We start from the raw sequence: 16,756 nt of genomic DNA on the forward strand, positions 1-16,756 counted from the left end.
CGACACCGCCCTCATCGCGGACGACCCCGCCCTCATTGAGGACGACACCGCCCTCATCGCGAACGACTTGCGGACGACTCCACCCTCATCGCGGACGACACCGCCCTCATTGCGGACGACTCCGCCCTCATCGTGGACGACACCGCCCTCATCGAGGACGACCCCGCCCTTATCGCGGACAACCCCGCCCTCATCGCGGACGACACCGCCGTCATCGCGGACGACCCCGCCCTTATCGCTTATGACACCGCCATCATCGCGGACAACACCGCCCTCATCGCGGACGACTCCGCCCTCATCGCTTATGACACCGCCATCATCGCGGACAACACCGCCCTCATCGCGGACGACACCATCGCGGACGACACCGCCCTCATCGCGGACGACACCGCCCTCATCGCTTATGACACCGCCCTCATCGTGGACGACTCCGCCCTCATCGAGGACGACACCGCCCTCATCGCGGATGACACCGCCCTCATCGCGGACAACACCGCCCTCATCGCGGACGACACCATCGCGGACGACACCGCCCTCATCGCGGACGACACCGCCCTCATCGAGGACGACACCGCCCTCATCGCGGATGACACCGCCCTCATCGCGGACAACACCGCCCTCATCGCGGACAACACCATCGCGGACGACACCGCCCTCATCGCGGACGACACCGCCCTCATCGAGGACGACACCGCCCTCATCGCGGATGACACCTCCATCATCACGTCATTTCCGGTGCATTTTATCTATTATATTTTCATCATTCTAATAAACTATACAAAATATTACAGGCGGATTATTTACTCCACCAGGTTTTATGCTGTGTTAAAAGGAGCTCCAAGAGCAGGCGGCCGCAGTATTGTGAGTTCAACTCCCGACAACTGACTGCATGTCCTCCCTTCTCTCACCCCCATTTCACACCGTCTATGCCGTCTGATAAAATGTACGGGCAGAAATCTTAAAACAAAAACAGAATTAGTTCATTTGAAACTCGTCACAGCTCCACGTGTGTCGCTCACTTTCCTCATTCAAAACATCCTAAATATTCACCACGATGAGTTTAAAAACACAAGAGATAAGGAGTGTCCCGGGTGAAGCTAACAAACATTAGCATGCTAACAGCGCACTTTACACTTCCTGCTTCTCGTAGAATAAAACACTTTATAATTAGTAACAGATAAAGTGCTGTGGTCTAAAAGCTTTTACATGAGTTCTCACATGTGATTGTGATTGCTGTGTTGCTGTGTCGGACGATGCTTGTGAAGCACTGCTCTCCAGCACCAGCAGGACATGTTGAGGACATCAACACCATCACAGAGCATCACGCACTACATCAACTTCTGTTTTGAGAACACTGTTCCCTCCCGGACGGTGCGGTGTTTTCCAAAAAACAAGCCGTGGATTAACAGTGAACTGAAGGCTCTGCTGAAGAAGAAGAAGAGAGCCTTCAGGTCAGGGAACAAGGAGGAGCTGAGGAGGAAGATCTGGCGGAAGTCGGCTACAAGAGGAGGATGGAGGAGCAGCTGCAGCAGAAGAACATTCAGGGAGTGTGGAGACGCCTGAAAACCATCTCGGGCTTCAAAATCCCCCCTGCCTAGATGGAGGGGGATCTACAGTGGGTGATTGAGCTAAATTCTCACTTCCTGAGATTTGATCAATCAGGGTTAGGGTTAGCATCGGAGTGGAGGACGCAGTCATCTCCCTGCTGCACCGCTCTCTCTCTCTCACCTGGAGAAACCTGGCAGCTCTGTGAAGATCCTGTTCTTTGATCTCTCCAGCGCCTTCAACACCATCAGCTCCTGAGGGACAAGCTGGAGACGTCTGGTGTGGAGTACGACCTGCAGAGTGGATCCTGGACTACCTCACAGACCGACCCCAGTTTGTGAGAGCCCGGGACTGTGTGTCTGACACTCGGACCTGCAGTGTGGGGGCCCCAGGGCACTGTCCTCGCGCCCTTTCTCTTCACCCTCTGCAGACTTCAGACATGACACGGACAGCTGTGTCCTGCAGAGGTTCTCTGACCACTCTGCCATCATCGGACTCATCACGGACGACGATGATGCGGAATACAGGGGACTGGAGCAGGACTTTGTGGACTGGTGTCAGCGGAACCACCTCCTCATCAACGCGGGGAAGACAAAGGAGATGATGGTGGACTTCCACAGACGCCACCCCACGCCCCCCTCACCAGAGAACATCCAGGGACGGGACATTGAGAGAGTGACTCATACAAGGACCTGGTGTTCATCTGAACCACAAACTGGACTGGACTCATAACACAGACTGTACAGGACGAGCCAGAGTGGGCTCCACCTCCTGAGGAGACTCAGGTCTTTTGGAGTGACAGGGCCGCTCCTGTCACTCCTGAAGACCTTCTCTGACTCTGTGGTGCATCAGCTCCTGTAGGTGTGGTCTGCTGGAGCAGCAGCATCACAGAGAGGGAGAGGAAGAAGCTGGACAAAGCTCCGTCCTGGGCTGTCCTCTGGACTCGGTGCAGGAGGTGGAGGACAGAAGGATCCTGGATAAACTCACATCTATGCTGGACCATGAGTGTCGCCCCCTGCAGGACACTCTGTCCCCTGCAGGACACTCTGTCCCCTGCAGGACACTCTGTCCACTCTGGAGAGCAGCTTCAGTGACTGATCCACCCTCGCTGTGTGAAGGAGACGTTTCACAGGTCTTTCCTTCTGCTGCTGTCAGACTCTACAACACTGTTATACCCATGTGCAATACTGTCATACCCATGTGCAATACTGTCATACCCATGTGCAATACTGACATACCCATGTGCAATACTGTCATACCCATGTGCAATACTGACATACCCATGAGCAATACTGACATAATCATGTGCAATACTGTCATACCCATGTGCAATACTGTCATACCCATGTGCAATACTGACATACCCATGTGCAATACTGTCATACCCATGTGCAATACTGACATACCCATGTGCAATACTGGCATACCCATGTGCAATACTGACATACCCATGTGCAATACTGACATACCCATGTGCAATACTGTCATACCCATGTGCAATACTGTCATACCCATGTGCAATACTGACATACCCATGTGCAATACTGTCATACCCATGTGCAATACTGACATACCCATGTGCAATACTGGCATACCCATGTGCAATACTGTCATACCCCCGTGCAATACTGACATACCCATGTGCAATACTGACATAATCATGTGCAATATTGTCATAATCAATCATGTACAATACTGTCATACCCATGTGCAAGACTGTCATACCCATGTGCAATACTGTCATACCCATGTGCAATACTGACATAATCATGTGCAATATTGTCATCAATCATGTACAATACTGACATACCCATGTGCAATACTGACATACCCATGTGCAATACTGTCATAATCATGTGCAATACTGTCATACTCATGTGCAATACCAACATATTCATGTGCAATACTGTCATACCCATGTGCAATACTGTCATACCCATGTGCAATACTGTCATAATCATGTGCAATACTGTCATACCCATGTGCAATACCAACATATTCATGTGCAATACTCTGACATAATGTCAATCATCCTGGTGCAATATTCTGTCCATATAACTGCTGTACATAAGAGTGTTACTATTGTTACTATTTATTTTTTTGTAATTTTTATTAAGAATATAAGAGTTTTTTTCTATCTGTTCTTTTACTTCTGTACCTACTTTGTGTTGCAACGCTGGAATTTCCCCATTGTGTGGACTAGCAAAGGCTTATCTTATCCTATCTTACAATATATTTTTACCAGGACAATACAGACTTTATTACATGCTAAAAAATCTGCTAAATGAACTCGTTTTAACATCATTTTGTTTTAGATCTTGACAGTTGTATCCATCTACTGCTGCAGGAGTTTAATGTCCCTGATAAATAGTGTTAAACTCAAGCGGGACCTTCATGTTGAAAATAATTCACATTTTGAATTATGAATGCCACTGTCGTTGTAATAAAAAGGTCTTTTCGTTGTGGTTTAGAGTCTGAACTGTCCAGACAACAATTATAACTATCACTGCGTATGTTCCCATTCTTCATCCGTCACAACTAAATGACCTTTCAGTCTCTTCTCTTCTTAAACTCCCTCTGCTCCGTTTGTCTTCAACCATCTGCTTCTTCTTCACGCTGTTTTCTATTCACTGTGTAACAAAGGCCCCTCCCCAAGCCCTGGGCCCCTCCCCATGCCCCATGCCCCTCCCCATGCCCCGGGCCCCGGTCTGGCCCCGCCCCCCTCAGACCCCAGTGTGGTGGAATGAAAGGACGAGTGGTGCGTTCTGAATGGAGCAGCTGATGCAGAGGAAGACCACCTGTTTTCAAGGATTATTTAACGGTTTGAAATGAAAGTTTATTTGTCTCAGTTTAATCACAAACGTGCGTCACACTAAAGGTAAAGACGCAGTCGAATCACAAAAGAAACTAAACCGGAATAACGCTTCAAAAATGTGCGAAAGTGACGAGAGCAGATAAAACAAGAAACATGGCTAACTAAAGACTATACCAGCACTAAACCAGGTCTAAATCAGGACTAAACCAGCACTAAACCAGGTCTAAATCAGGACTAAACCAGGACTAAACCAGGACTAAACAAGATCTAAATCAGGGCTAAACCAGGACAAAACCAGGACTAAACAGGACTAAATCAGGACTAAACAAGGACTAAACAGGACTAAACCAGGACTAAACCAGGACTAAACAAGGACTAAACCAGGACTAAACCAGGTCTAAACCAGGTCTAAACCAGGACTAAACCAGGACTAAACCAGGTCTAAATCAGGGCTAAACCAGGACTAAACCATGTCCAAACCAGGACTAAACCAGGACTAAACCAAGACTAAACCGGGACTAAACCAGGACTAAACCAGGTCTAAATCAGGACTAAACCAGGTCTAAAACCAGGTTTCTTATAATAATAACTAATATTATTTCAGGCCCAAACGACGGGACAAAGACACTTTATGTTTGAACATTTGAGACTGAAACAACTCCAGAAGTTTGAGTAAAAGAACTCATTGTGACGAACGACGCAGTGTTTCCTCTGGACGAATGGAAAGATGTGAAGAGAGAGAGAGAGAGAGGGAGGGAGAGAGAGAGAGAGAGAGAGAGAGAGAGGGGAGAGAGAGGGAGAGAGGGAGGGAGAGAGAGAGAGAGAGGGAGGGAGGGAGGAAGAGAGAGAGAGAGAGGGAGGAAGAGAGAGAGAGAGGGGAGAGAGAGGGAGAGGGAGAGAGAGTGGCGAGGGGGAGGGACAATGGGAGGAGAGAGGGAGAAGCTGGTTTGACAGAGGAAAAGCAACAGAGGAGCACGAGACAGCAAGAGAGAAAGAACAAAACAAGGTGAGAGAACGGGACTAAAACAGGACTAAAGAAGGACTGAAACTGGACTAAAGAAGGACAAAAGAAGTAGTAAAGAAGGAGTCAAACTGGACTAAAGAAGGACTAGAACTGAACTAAAGCTTGGGCCAAAAGAAGCTTGAAACTGAGACTAAAATTGATCTGAAGTAAAACTAAAGCTGGACTAAAGAAGACTAAAACTGGACCAAACCAGGACTAAACCAGGAGTAAAACTGGGACAAAACTAAAGGACCACATAAGGCACAACCAGGATTAAACCAGGACTAAAACATGTAAACAGAACGGAAACAGGACTAAACCAGGTCTAAACCAGGACTAAAGCAGGACTAAAGCAGGACAAAACCAGGACAAAACCAGGACAAAACCAGGACAAAACCAGGACTAAAGCAGGACTAAACGTGTCACTCGTGTAACTTGCTCGGTGATGTCATGATTTAACTTTAAGTGTTGGAAAACTCGCTCAGTGTTTTTCCCATGTTTTATTTCACGCCTGAGTGACTGCACGTGTTTACACTTTAGCTTAATGATAACGCTAACGAGGCTAATGATGCTAATGATGCTAATGATGCTAATGATGCTAATGATTCTAATGATGCTAATTATGCTAACAACGCTAATGCTAATCTGACTCAAACTGGACTAAAATAAGACTAAAACATGGCTAAATAAGAATGGAAACTGGACTTAAACTGAGACAAAAATGACACCAAAGCTGGACCAAAGAAGGACTAAAACTGAACTAAAATAAGACTAAAACAAGGCTAAACAAGGATTAAAACAGGACTTGAACTGGGACAATAATAAGACAAAAATTAAAGCCGCGGTAGCTGCAATGATGGCGCTCGCCACCCGCGCGATCATGTTTTGATGGCTGTTGTTGTTGTTGTTGTTGTTGTTGTTGTTTTATGGCGGTTGGCATCCAATTGTTGCATTACCGCCAGACTTTATTCCTCAGACTTTGTCGTAGTCCTCAGACTCTGTCGTAGTCCGTAAAAGTACTCCTTCCATTGCTTTGGTGTTACAAAGCCCATGAGGTCATGATATGTCTTTGTGACTAGAATAGTTGTTGTTGTTTCAGACAACAACCGGCTTTATTCCAGGGAGACTCTTCTTCATCTTCCTCTCCTTCTTTGACGTTCGGTGCTTCCACCGTACAGCTTTATTCTTTAGGCTTCATTCTACAGGCTTTAATATTTCCACTGATGTCGCTGCTTGGTAGCCGTGCATCTACGAGACTGGGCGAGGACAGGAGACCACCCCCACCCCCATCTCGTCACTCTGATCACTCTGACTCCCCAAAAGCAGACCCCCATCACTCCGACTCCCATTAGCGCCTTTAGCCTGTTTTCTATATCTGCCCAATCAAGCTCCTTTGTTCCAAGGAATCTCCCTGCAGCTTTAGCAATGATCCTGATCCTTTCAGTTCTGCTTTGAGTCTGAGGAGCACAGTTTACAACATCCACCATAAGAGTACAAAATCCTCTCTATCCACAACCAGGGTATTCTCATTAATTCTGGAACCTGCACACTTGGGACCTCCACTCTTGAAACCTTCACACTTCTTGGGAGCCACGCTGGCCTTTCTCATTTCGCCCTGGCTGGGAGCAGCGCTGGCTCCTCTCTCTGTATTTGTTGTTGTTGTTTTATGGCGGTTGGCATCCAAGTGTTGCATTACCGCCAGACTTTATTCTTTACAAAGCCCATGAGGTCATGATATGTCTTTGTGACTAGAATAGTTGTTGTTGTTTCAGAGACCAACCGGCTTTATTCCAGGGAGACTCTTCTTCATCTTCCTCTCCTTCTTTGACGTTCGGTGCTTCCACCGTACAGCTTTATTCTTTAGGCTTCATTCTATAGGCTTTAATATATCCACTGATGTCGCTGCTTGGTAGCCGTGCGTCTACGAGACTGGGCGAGGACAGGAGACCACCCCCACCCCCATCTCGTCACTCTGATCACTCTGACTCCCCACAAGCAGACCCCCATCACTCCGACTCCCATTTAGCGCCTTTAGCCTGTCTATATCTGCCCAATCAAGCTCCTTTGTTCCAAGGAATCTCCCTGCAGCTTTAGCAATGATCCTGATCCTTTCAGTTCTGCTTTGAGTCTGAGCAGCACAGTTTACAACATCCACCATAAAGAGTACAAAATCCTCTCTATCCACAACCAGGGTATTCTCATTAATTCTGGAACCTGCACACTTGGGACCTCCACTCTTGAAACCTTCACACTTCTTGGGAGCCACGCTGGCCTTTCTCATTTCGCCCTGGCTGGGAGCAGCGCTGGATCCTCTCTCTGTATTTACTCTAAACTCGTTACTTGAAACTTTCTTGACTGCATCTGCATAGGATATACCTTGAGAGACCTTTATTTTATGCACCTCAGCAGCTCTTTTGCTAAACCTGCATCCCCGTAGGCAGAGCTATGTTCTTCCCCACAGTTACAGCACTTCAGTTTTGCTCCCACGTCACACTTCCCATACTCATGATCTCCTGCACATTTACCACATCTTTGCCTCCCTCTACAGACCGCTGCAATATGCCCAAAGCGCTGGCACTTAAAGCAACGCAGGGGCGGTGGAACATATGGCCTAACGTCATGGCACATGAACCCAATGAACACCTTACTAGGCAGGCACCTCCCTTCAAGTGTTACCATTACCGACAAGCTGTCACATCTTACCCCAGACCGGGTCACCTTCAACCGCCTAGCGTCCACCACCGTAGCTCCCGTCAAATTCTCCTTAACTTCATCCACAGACGTCGCCGTAGGGACACCTACGATAACTCCTCTGACCGTGTTTCTTTCAGCATCAGACACAAGAATGTCCTTTCCACCCAGACGTTTAGTTCCAATCGCCTTCCGTTGCTGAGCCGCATCCTTGCACACGACCAGCAGCGAGCCATCTCTAAGGACACTCGCACTCTTGATCACTCCCACAGCTACAGTTAGGCTCTTTGACAATGCCACTGAATTCCACTCCTTAAAGGATGCACTATCCTGTGCAAGTTTTATGATCACCTTACAGTCTCTGCTCTCACTCCGGATATCAATAGCTTCAGCCTCATCCTGCTGCTCATTCCCAGAACCCTCGGACGAACTAAGGGACTTTTTACGTTTCCGGGCACGTGCAGCCAGAAAAGGCTGCTCCTCCATGCCGTCCAGAACGTCTTCGACCACCGATCCACTCTCCTCCGCCATCTCCCGTCTCTCCAGACCGGAGACTGTCCTGTTGTTGTTGTTGTTGTTGTTGTTGTTTTATGGCGGTTGGCATCCAAGTGTTGCATTACCGCCAGACTTTAAGATAAGATAAGATATTCCTTTATTGTCCCACATGGGGTTGTTGTTTTATGGCAATTGCCCCGACACTGCGTTCTCTTAGACTTTATTCTTTAGACTTTATTCTTTAGACTTTAGACTTAATTCTTCAGACCCCCTCCTCCCTGTACCTCCGTCACCTAGCAACAGAGACCCCCGCTAATGCTGATGCTAACGCCAATGCAAAGACCTCGGCATGGGAGGAAATGTCCCATCAAAATAAAAGCGGAAGAGGAAGTGATGGCATTCATTGCGCCTCTGCTGGCCAATTGTGCAAATACACAATATCTGCAATGCACTTTTTTCATGGCGTCTCGAGGAGAATATAAACCATAAGTTTCAAACAAATCAGACAATGTTGAGTCTTTTACACAATGGGTAGGGGGCGCTATAGAGTACATTTGTGACCTATGTGTGACCTATGACCCCATGCGTGACCTATGACCCCATGCGTGACCTATGACCCCATGTGTAACCTATGACCCCATGTGTGACATTCATCAATGTTCAGGGGGTCAAAAATGCCCGAGTTGTGGCAAAATGACCATAAATAATCATATTAAGAAACCAGGCAAGAACAAAGACTTGAGCATTCCATTCCGTTGGAACTCCATGGCTCGAGCCAATAAGAGTAAAACTGACTCAAATAAGACTAACTGACTAAAATAAGACTAACTGACTAAAATAAGGCTCAAACTGACTAAAATAAGGCTACAACAGGGCTAAATAAGGATTAAGACTGGACTAAAATGAGACAAAAGCAGTTTATTTCTCGCCCTAGAGTCGGAGAGAAAGAGAAGGAGGCGTTGTCATTAAGCTTAACAGCAACGCAAACGAAGCTGATGACGCTAAGCAAGCTAATGACGCTAACAAAGCTAATGCTAATCTGATTACAGGTTTAACATAGCTTTGTGTTTCAGGTCTCATCACAAACTCTTCCATAATCCTGTGTGTCACATGTGTCAGGTGTGACAGGTGTGTCAGGTGTGTCAGGTGTGTCAGGTGTGTCAGATGCCCTCCCAGGATCCCAGTCTTCAATTATTCATGAGTTTAAACTGTTCTGAATCAGTGGCTCACGAACAACAGCTTTCACCTGTTAAAGCTAAACCAGGACTAAAGCGGGACTAAAGCGGGACTAAAGCGGGACTAAAGCGGAACTAAAGCGGGACTAAAGCGGGACTAAAGCGGGACTAAAGCGGGACTAAAGCGGGACTAAAGCGGGACTAAACCGGGACTAAAGCGGAACTAAACCGGGACTAAAGCGGGACTAAAGCAGGACTAAAGCAGGACTAAAGCAGGACTAAAGCAGGACTAAAGCAGGACTAAAGCAGGACTAAAGCTGGACTAAAGCTGGACTAAAGCTGGACTAAACCAGGACTAAAGCAGGACTAAAGCAGGACTAAAGCAGGACTAAAGCAGGACTAAAGCAGTCTTTTAAGCGACTAAACTCTAGTGAAAATAAAATATATCTTCTCAAAATATAAAATATAGTCCAACACCAAAGACTTTACCCTTTTAACTAATGTTTTGATGATTGTTTTTCCAGGTAACTATGGGAAACAGCGACAGTAACTTTACCTGCGAAGGGGCGGAGCTTCAGTCTACAAACACCTGGTGGGGGCGCGGCCAGAGGACGAGTGGGCGGAGCTACAGGAAACCCAATCAACCAATCAGGAGCCAGAGTCGAGCAACAAAACACCAAAATGTGGAATTAAACATGGATTTTGGGCCATTTTTGAGCCATAGTGTTTTTGAGAAGGCGTGGCCGGACCCTCAGGATGACCCCGGGCAGAACGACCCCGGACAGAACAACCCCGGACAGAACTGTCCCTTTTTAAGGGTCAAAGACGGGAGTTTAAGTTCAGAGGAGAATTTGGACAAATGTGACATCAATCTGAGCAACAGTTCGTGTCCGGACAGTGGATTTGGAGAGTCCTTCCCAGTCCCGAGTCCGGTCTCGTCTCGGAGTCCGGGTTGGTCCCCAGACCTGGTTTTGGCCCCGGACCTGAAAGACCTCATGAGGACTGGGGCGGAGACCGGGATGAAGGACGTTTTCAGGAGCCGGATCAGGAAGTGGAGCGACTGGACAGGAAGTCTGAGGATCAAGAAGAGGCGGGTCCAGGTGAGAAGCGACCAATCAGAGTTCAAATGTAAAGTTATGACAAATAAATGTGAAATGAATTAACTAAACGAGGGACTGAACTGAGATTAAACCAGGACTGGACCAGGACTAAACATGGACTAACCCAGGACTAGACCAGGACTAAACATGGACTAACCCAGGACTAAACCAGGACTAAACATGGACTAACCCAGGACTAGACCAGGACTAAACATGGACTAACCCAGGACTAAACCAGGACTAAACATGGACTAACCCAGGACTAGACCAGGACTAAACATGGACTAACCCAGGACTAAACCAGGACTAAACATGGACTAACCCAGGACTAGACCAGGACTAAACATGGACTAACCCAGGACTAAACCAGGACTAAACATGTACTAACCCAGGACTAAACCAGGACTAAACATGGACTAAACATGGACTAACCCAGGACTAAACCAGGACTAAACATGGACTAACCCAAGACTAAACCAGGACTAAACATGGACTAACCCAGGACTAAACCAGGACTAAACATGGACTAACCCAGGACTAAACCAGGACTAAACATGGACTAACCCAAGACTAGACCAGGACTAAACATGGACTAACCCAGGACTGGACCAGGACTAAACATGGACTAACCCAGAACTAGACCAGGACTAAACATGGACTAACCCAAGACTAAAACAGGACTAAACATGGACTAACCCAGGACTAGACCAGGACTAAACATGGACTAACCCAGGACTAGACCAGGACTAGACCAGGACTAAACATGGACTAACCCAGGACTAGACCAGAACTAAACATGGACTAACCCAGGACTAAACCAGGACTAAACATGGACTAACCCAGGACTAAACCAGGACTAAACATGGACTAACCCAGGACTAAACCAGAACTAAACATGGACTAACCCAGGACTAAACCAGGACTAAACATGGACTAACCCAGGACTAGACCAGGACTAAACATGGACTAACCCAGGACTAGACCAGGACTAAACATAGACTAACCCACGACTAAACCAGGACTAAACATGGACTAACCCAGGACTAGACCAGGACTAAACATGGACTAACCCAGGACTAGACCAGAACTAAACATGGACTAACCCAGGACTAGACCAGGACTAAACATGGACTAACCCAGGACTAGAACAGGAATAAACATGGACTAACCCAGGACTAGACCAGGACTAAACATGGACTAACCCAGGACTAGACCAGGACTAAACATGGACTAACCCAGGACTAGACCAGGACTAAACATGGACTAACCCAGGACTAGAACAGGAATAAACATGGACTAACCCAGGACTAGACCAGGACTAAACATGGACTAACCCAGGACTAGAACAGGAATAAACATGGACTAACCCAGGACTAAACCAGGACTAAACCAGGTCTAACCCAAGACTAGACCAGGACTGAATGTGTTCAAGACCAGGACTAGACCAGGACTAAACATGGACTAAACCAGGTCTAACCCGTCTTGTCTTCTTGCAGGATCCGGATCGCAACAGTATCTGGTCCTTCAACCCTCTTCAAAACCCGGACCTGCCACAAATCCAAGTCCAGGAGCCAAACCAAACCAAGACCCTTGAAGACCAACGCCTCAGCATCTATCAGAACTTCAGACAGGATCTCGAGTCCAAATCCACGCTAGGATCCACCAAGACCTCCTCAGACTCTGCGGACCCAGGGGACCAGCACGGTCTTAGGTCAAGGCCAGGACTAAACCAGGACCCGGGTCTGGACCGAGGAGTGGTCCGGAGGGCGGGCTGGATCTGGATCAAACCTCTGATCAAACTGAACAAAGACCAACTCGAACTGGTGCAGAGGAGAAAGTGGAAGAAATACTGGGTCAAACTGAGAGGTGAGACCGGGACTAGACCGGGACTAGACCGGGACTAGACCGGGACTTGACCGGGACTAGACCGGGACAAGACCGGGACTAGACCGGGACAAGACCGGGACTATTCCGGGACTAGACCGGGACTAAACCGGGACTAAACCGAGACTAAAGCGGGACTAGACCAGGACTAGACCGGGACTAAACCAGGACTAGACCGGGACTAAACCAGGACTAGACCGGGACTAAACCAGGACTCTCTTCCCTGCAGGTTGCTGGTTGCAGTTCTTCAAGTCCCCGGGCCTGGACCAGGATCCAGACCAGGACTTGGAGCAGGACCTGGGCCCTGTGATGGAGCTGCACGAGGAGGCCCTGGGCCCCGTGATGGAGCTGCGTGTGTGGGACAGTCTGGTCCAGCCTGTGCCAGAACATCCAACCAAAGAGCACGTGTTCTGCCTGAGCAACGCCGTGGGACAAGTTTATCTGCTGCAGGTCCAAACACACTTTATTACATTTTATACTTTTAACATTCGTACAATTTCAGAAAGAAATGTTGAACCTGATCTTTAAAGTTCATTATGTTTGGGATTTATTTGTGTGAGAGTTTCTCCAAAACTTCAGCTCTTGAGTGGGCTCTTGGTCCTGGAATCAGTCCTGGTTTAGTCCTGGTTTAGCCCTGCTTTAGTCCTGGTTTAGCCCTGGTTAAGTCCTGGTTTAGTCCTGGTTTAGTCCTGGTTTAGACCTGGTTTAGCCCTGGTTAAGTCCTGGTTTAGCCCTGGTTTAGCCCTGGTTTAGTCCTGGTTTAGTCCTGGTTTAGTCCTGGTTTAGCCCTGGTTTAGCCCTGGTTTAGTCCTGGTTTAGGCCTGGTTTGGACCTGGTTTGGACCTGGTTTAGACCTGCTGTAGTCCTGGTTTAGTCCTGGTTTAGTCCTGGTTTAGTCCTGGTTTAGCCCTGCTTTAGTCCTGGTTTAGTCCTGGTTTAGTCCTGGTTTAGACCTGGTTTAGCCCTGGTTAAGTCCTGGTTTAGCCCTGGTTTAGCCCTGGTTTAGTCCTGGTTTAGTCCTGGTTTAGTCCTGGTTTAGCCCTGGTTTAGCCCTGGTTTAGTCCTGGTTTAGGCCTGGTTTGGACCTGGTTTGGACCTGGTTTAGACCTGCTTTAGCCCTGGTTTAGCCCTGGTTTAGTCCTGGTTTAGTCCTGGTTTAGTCCTGGTTTAGCCCTGGTTTAGCCCTGGTTTAGTCCTGGTTTAGGCCTGGTTTAGGCCTGGTTTAGGCCTGGTTTGGACCTGGTTTGGACCTGGTTTAGACCTGCTGTAGTCCTGGTTTAGTCCTGGTTTAGTCCTGGTTTAGCCCTGGTTAAGTCCTGGTTTAGTCCTGGTTTAGTCCTGGTTTAGACCTGGTTTAGCCCTGGTTAAGTCCTGGTTTAGTCCTGGTTTAGCCCTGGTTTAGCCCTGGTTTAGTCCTGGTTTAGTCCTGGTTTAGCCCTGGTTTAGCCCTGGTTTAGTCCTGGTTTAGGCCTGGTTTGGACCTGGTTTAGACCTGCTGTAGTCCTGGTTTAGTCCTGGTTTAGTCCTGGTTTAGTCCTGGTTTAGCCCTGGTTTAGTCCTGGTTTAGTCCTGGTTTAGCCCTGGTTTAGCCCTGGTTTAGTCCTGGTTTAGGCCTGGTTTGGACCTGGTTTAGACCTGCTGTAGTCCTGGTTTAGTCCTGCTTTAGTCCTGCTTTAGTCCTGGTTTAGTCCTGGTTTAGGCTCGTGGCTCTAACAGTTGTTTGTTTTTGTTGTGTAAATGAGCCGCGTGCTGCTGAGCGTGAAGCCAAAGACCCCGCCCCCTCACCCCCGCCCAGGCCCCGCCCCCTCACCCGCGCCCAGGCCCCGCCCCCTCACCCGCGCCCAGGCCCCGCCCCTCTCTGTACAGAGAGCAGATGTCGAATGTGGGGCTCATACTGGGGTCTCCCCCTTTTCCCCCCGAGGTCGACACAAGTGAAGCCGAAACTATTTCAATCCCTGCGAGATCAACATCTGCTGCTGCACATGACTAAACCAGGACTAAACCAGGACTAAACCAGGACTAAACCAGGACTAAACCAGGACTAAACCAGGACTAAAGCAGGACTCAACCAGGACTAAACCAGGACTAAACCAGGACTAAACCAGGGCTAAACCAGGACTAAACCAGGACTCAACCAGGACTAAACCAGGACTAAACCAGGACTAAACCAGGACTAAACCAGGACTAAACCAGGTCTAAACCAGGACTAAACCAGGTCTAAACCAGGACTCAACCAGGACTAAACCAGGACTAAACTAGGACTAAACCAGGACTAAACCAGGACTAAACCAGGACTCAACCAGGACTAAACCAGGACTAAACTAGGACTAAACCAGGACTAAACCAGGACTAAACCAGGTCTAAACCAGGACTAAAGCAGGACTAAACCAGGACTAAACCAGGACTAAACCAGGACTAAACCAGGTCTAAACCAGGTCTAAACCAGGTCTAAACCAGGTCTAAACCAGGACTAAAGCAGGACTAAACCAGGACTAAACCAGGACTAAAGCAGGTCTAAACCAGGTCTAAACCAGGTCTAAACCAGGTCTAAACCAGGACTAAACCAGGACTAAACCAGAACTAAACCAGGTCTAAACCAGGACTAAAGCAGGTCTAAACCAGGTCTAAACCAGGACTAAAGCAGGACTAAACCAGGTCTAAACCAGGTCTAAACCAGGACTAAAGCAGGACTAAACCAGGTCTAAACCAGGACTAAAGCAGGTCTAAACCAGGTCTAAACCAGGTCTAAACCAGGACTAAAGCAGGACTAAACCAGGACTAAACCAGGTCTAAACCAGGTCTAAAGCAGGACTAAACCAGGACTAAAGCAGGTCTAAAGCAGGTCTAAACCAGGACTAAACCAGGACTAAAGCAGGTCTAAACCAGGTCTAAACCAGGTCTAAACCAGGACTAAAGCAGGACTAAACCAGGTCTAAACCAGGACTAAAGCAGGACTAAACCAGGACTAAACCAGGACTAAAGCAGGACTAAACCAGGACTAAAGCAGGACTAAACCAGGTCTAAACCAGGACTAAACCAGGACTAAACCAGGACTAAACCAGGACTAAAGCAGGACTAAACCAGGACTAAACCAGGTCTAAACCAGGACTAAACCAGGTCTAAATCAGGTCTAAACCAGGACTAAACTAGGTCTAAACCAGGACTAAACCAGGTCTAAACCAGGTCTAAACCAGGTCTAAACCAGGACTAAAGCAGGTCTAAACCAGGTATAAACCAGGTCTAAACCAGGACTAAAGCAGGACTAAACCAGGTCTAAACCAGGTCTAAACCAGGACTAAAGCAGGTCTAAACCAGGACTAAAGCAGGTCTAAACCAGGACTAAAGCAGGACTAAACCAGGACTAAAGCAGGACTAAACCAGGTCTAAACCAGGTCTAAACCAGGACTAAAGCAGGTCTAAACCAGGACTAAAGCAGGTCTAAACCAGGACTAAAGCAGGACTAAACCAGGACTAAAGCAGGACTAAACCAGGACTAAAGCAGGTCTAAACCAGGACTAAAGCAGGACTAAACCAGGACTAAACCAGGACTAAAGCAGGACTAAACCAGGACTAAAGCAGGTCTAAACCAGGACTAAAGCAGGACTAAAGCAGGTCTAAACCAGGTGGGAATGATTTAGTAAATGACGGATCTTTGCTTCTTGGACTCGGAGATCGATCCATCGCTCAGCGTTTTACTTGAAATGCATAGCTGCTGTTTGTTATTAGCGTTACCATGGATACGCAGGTCATCAATACAGAGATCAATAGCCTGTTATTAACTGTTAGAGCGAGTGTCTTTGTGTCTGACCTCATCTTTGTCCATTCAAAGAAGTCTCACACCTAAACCCGGGTCTGAACCAGGACTAAGCAGAGCTGCAGGGCGGGCTACAGGGCGGGGCTTCAGGGCGGGGCTACAGGGCGGGCATATAGGGCGGAGTTACAGGGAGTGTTTACATGTACCAGGCTGCGCACAGAATACTTCTGAATATGACTACTACACATATTGTGAGAACATTGTCCTGGCTGGGTCTGCTTCGCTCGGACTTGG

The 16,756-nt window shown here is 47.9% G+C and overlaps 1 protein-coding gene across 1 annotated transcript in view; it reads left to right on the top strand.

The window, feature by feature from the left end:
* Positions 1-5,311: 5,311 nt before the first annotated feature.
* LOC140362760 (rho guanine nucleotide exchange factor TIAM2-like) overlaps positions 5,312-16,756 on the top strand; it is an 83,130-nt gene continuing 71,685 nt past the window's right edge. The window contains exons 1-4 of the mRNA XM_072448938.1: positions 5,312-5,366; positions 10,249-10,824; positions 12,321-12,690; positions 12,938-13,158. Of these exons, the coding sequence (XP_072305039.1) occupies positions 10,255-10,824; positions 12,321-12,690; positions 12,938-13,158 (1,161 nt within the window). The 5' untranslated portion in view covers positions 5,312-5,366; positions 10,249-10,254. The remainder of the gene's footprint in view (positions 5,367-10,248; positions 10,825-12,320; positions 12,691-12,937; positions 13,159-16,756) is intronic.

Source organism: Eucyclogobius newberryi, unplaced genomic scaffold (assembly GCF_026437365.1).
Source record: "Eucyclogobius newberryi isolate DKJ021-1_F unplaced genomic scaffold, fEucNew1.0.hap1 SCAF_1, whole genome shotgun sequence".
Lineage (NCBI taxonomy): Eukaryota > Metazoa > Chordata > Actinopteri > Gobiiformes > Gobiidae > Eucyclogobius > Eucyclogobius newberryi.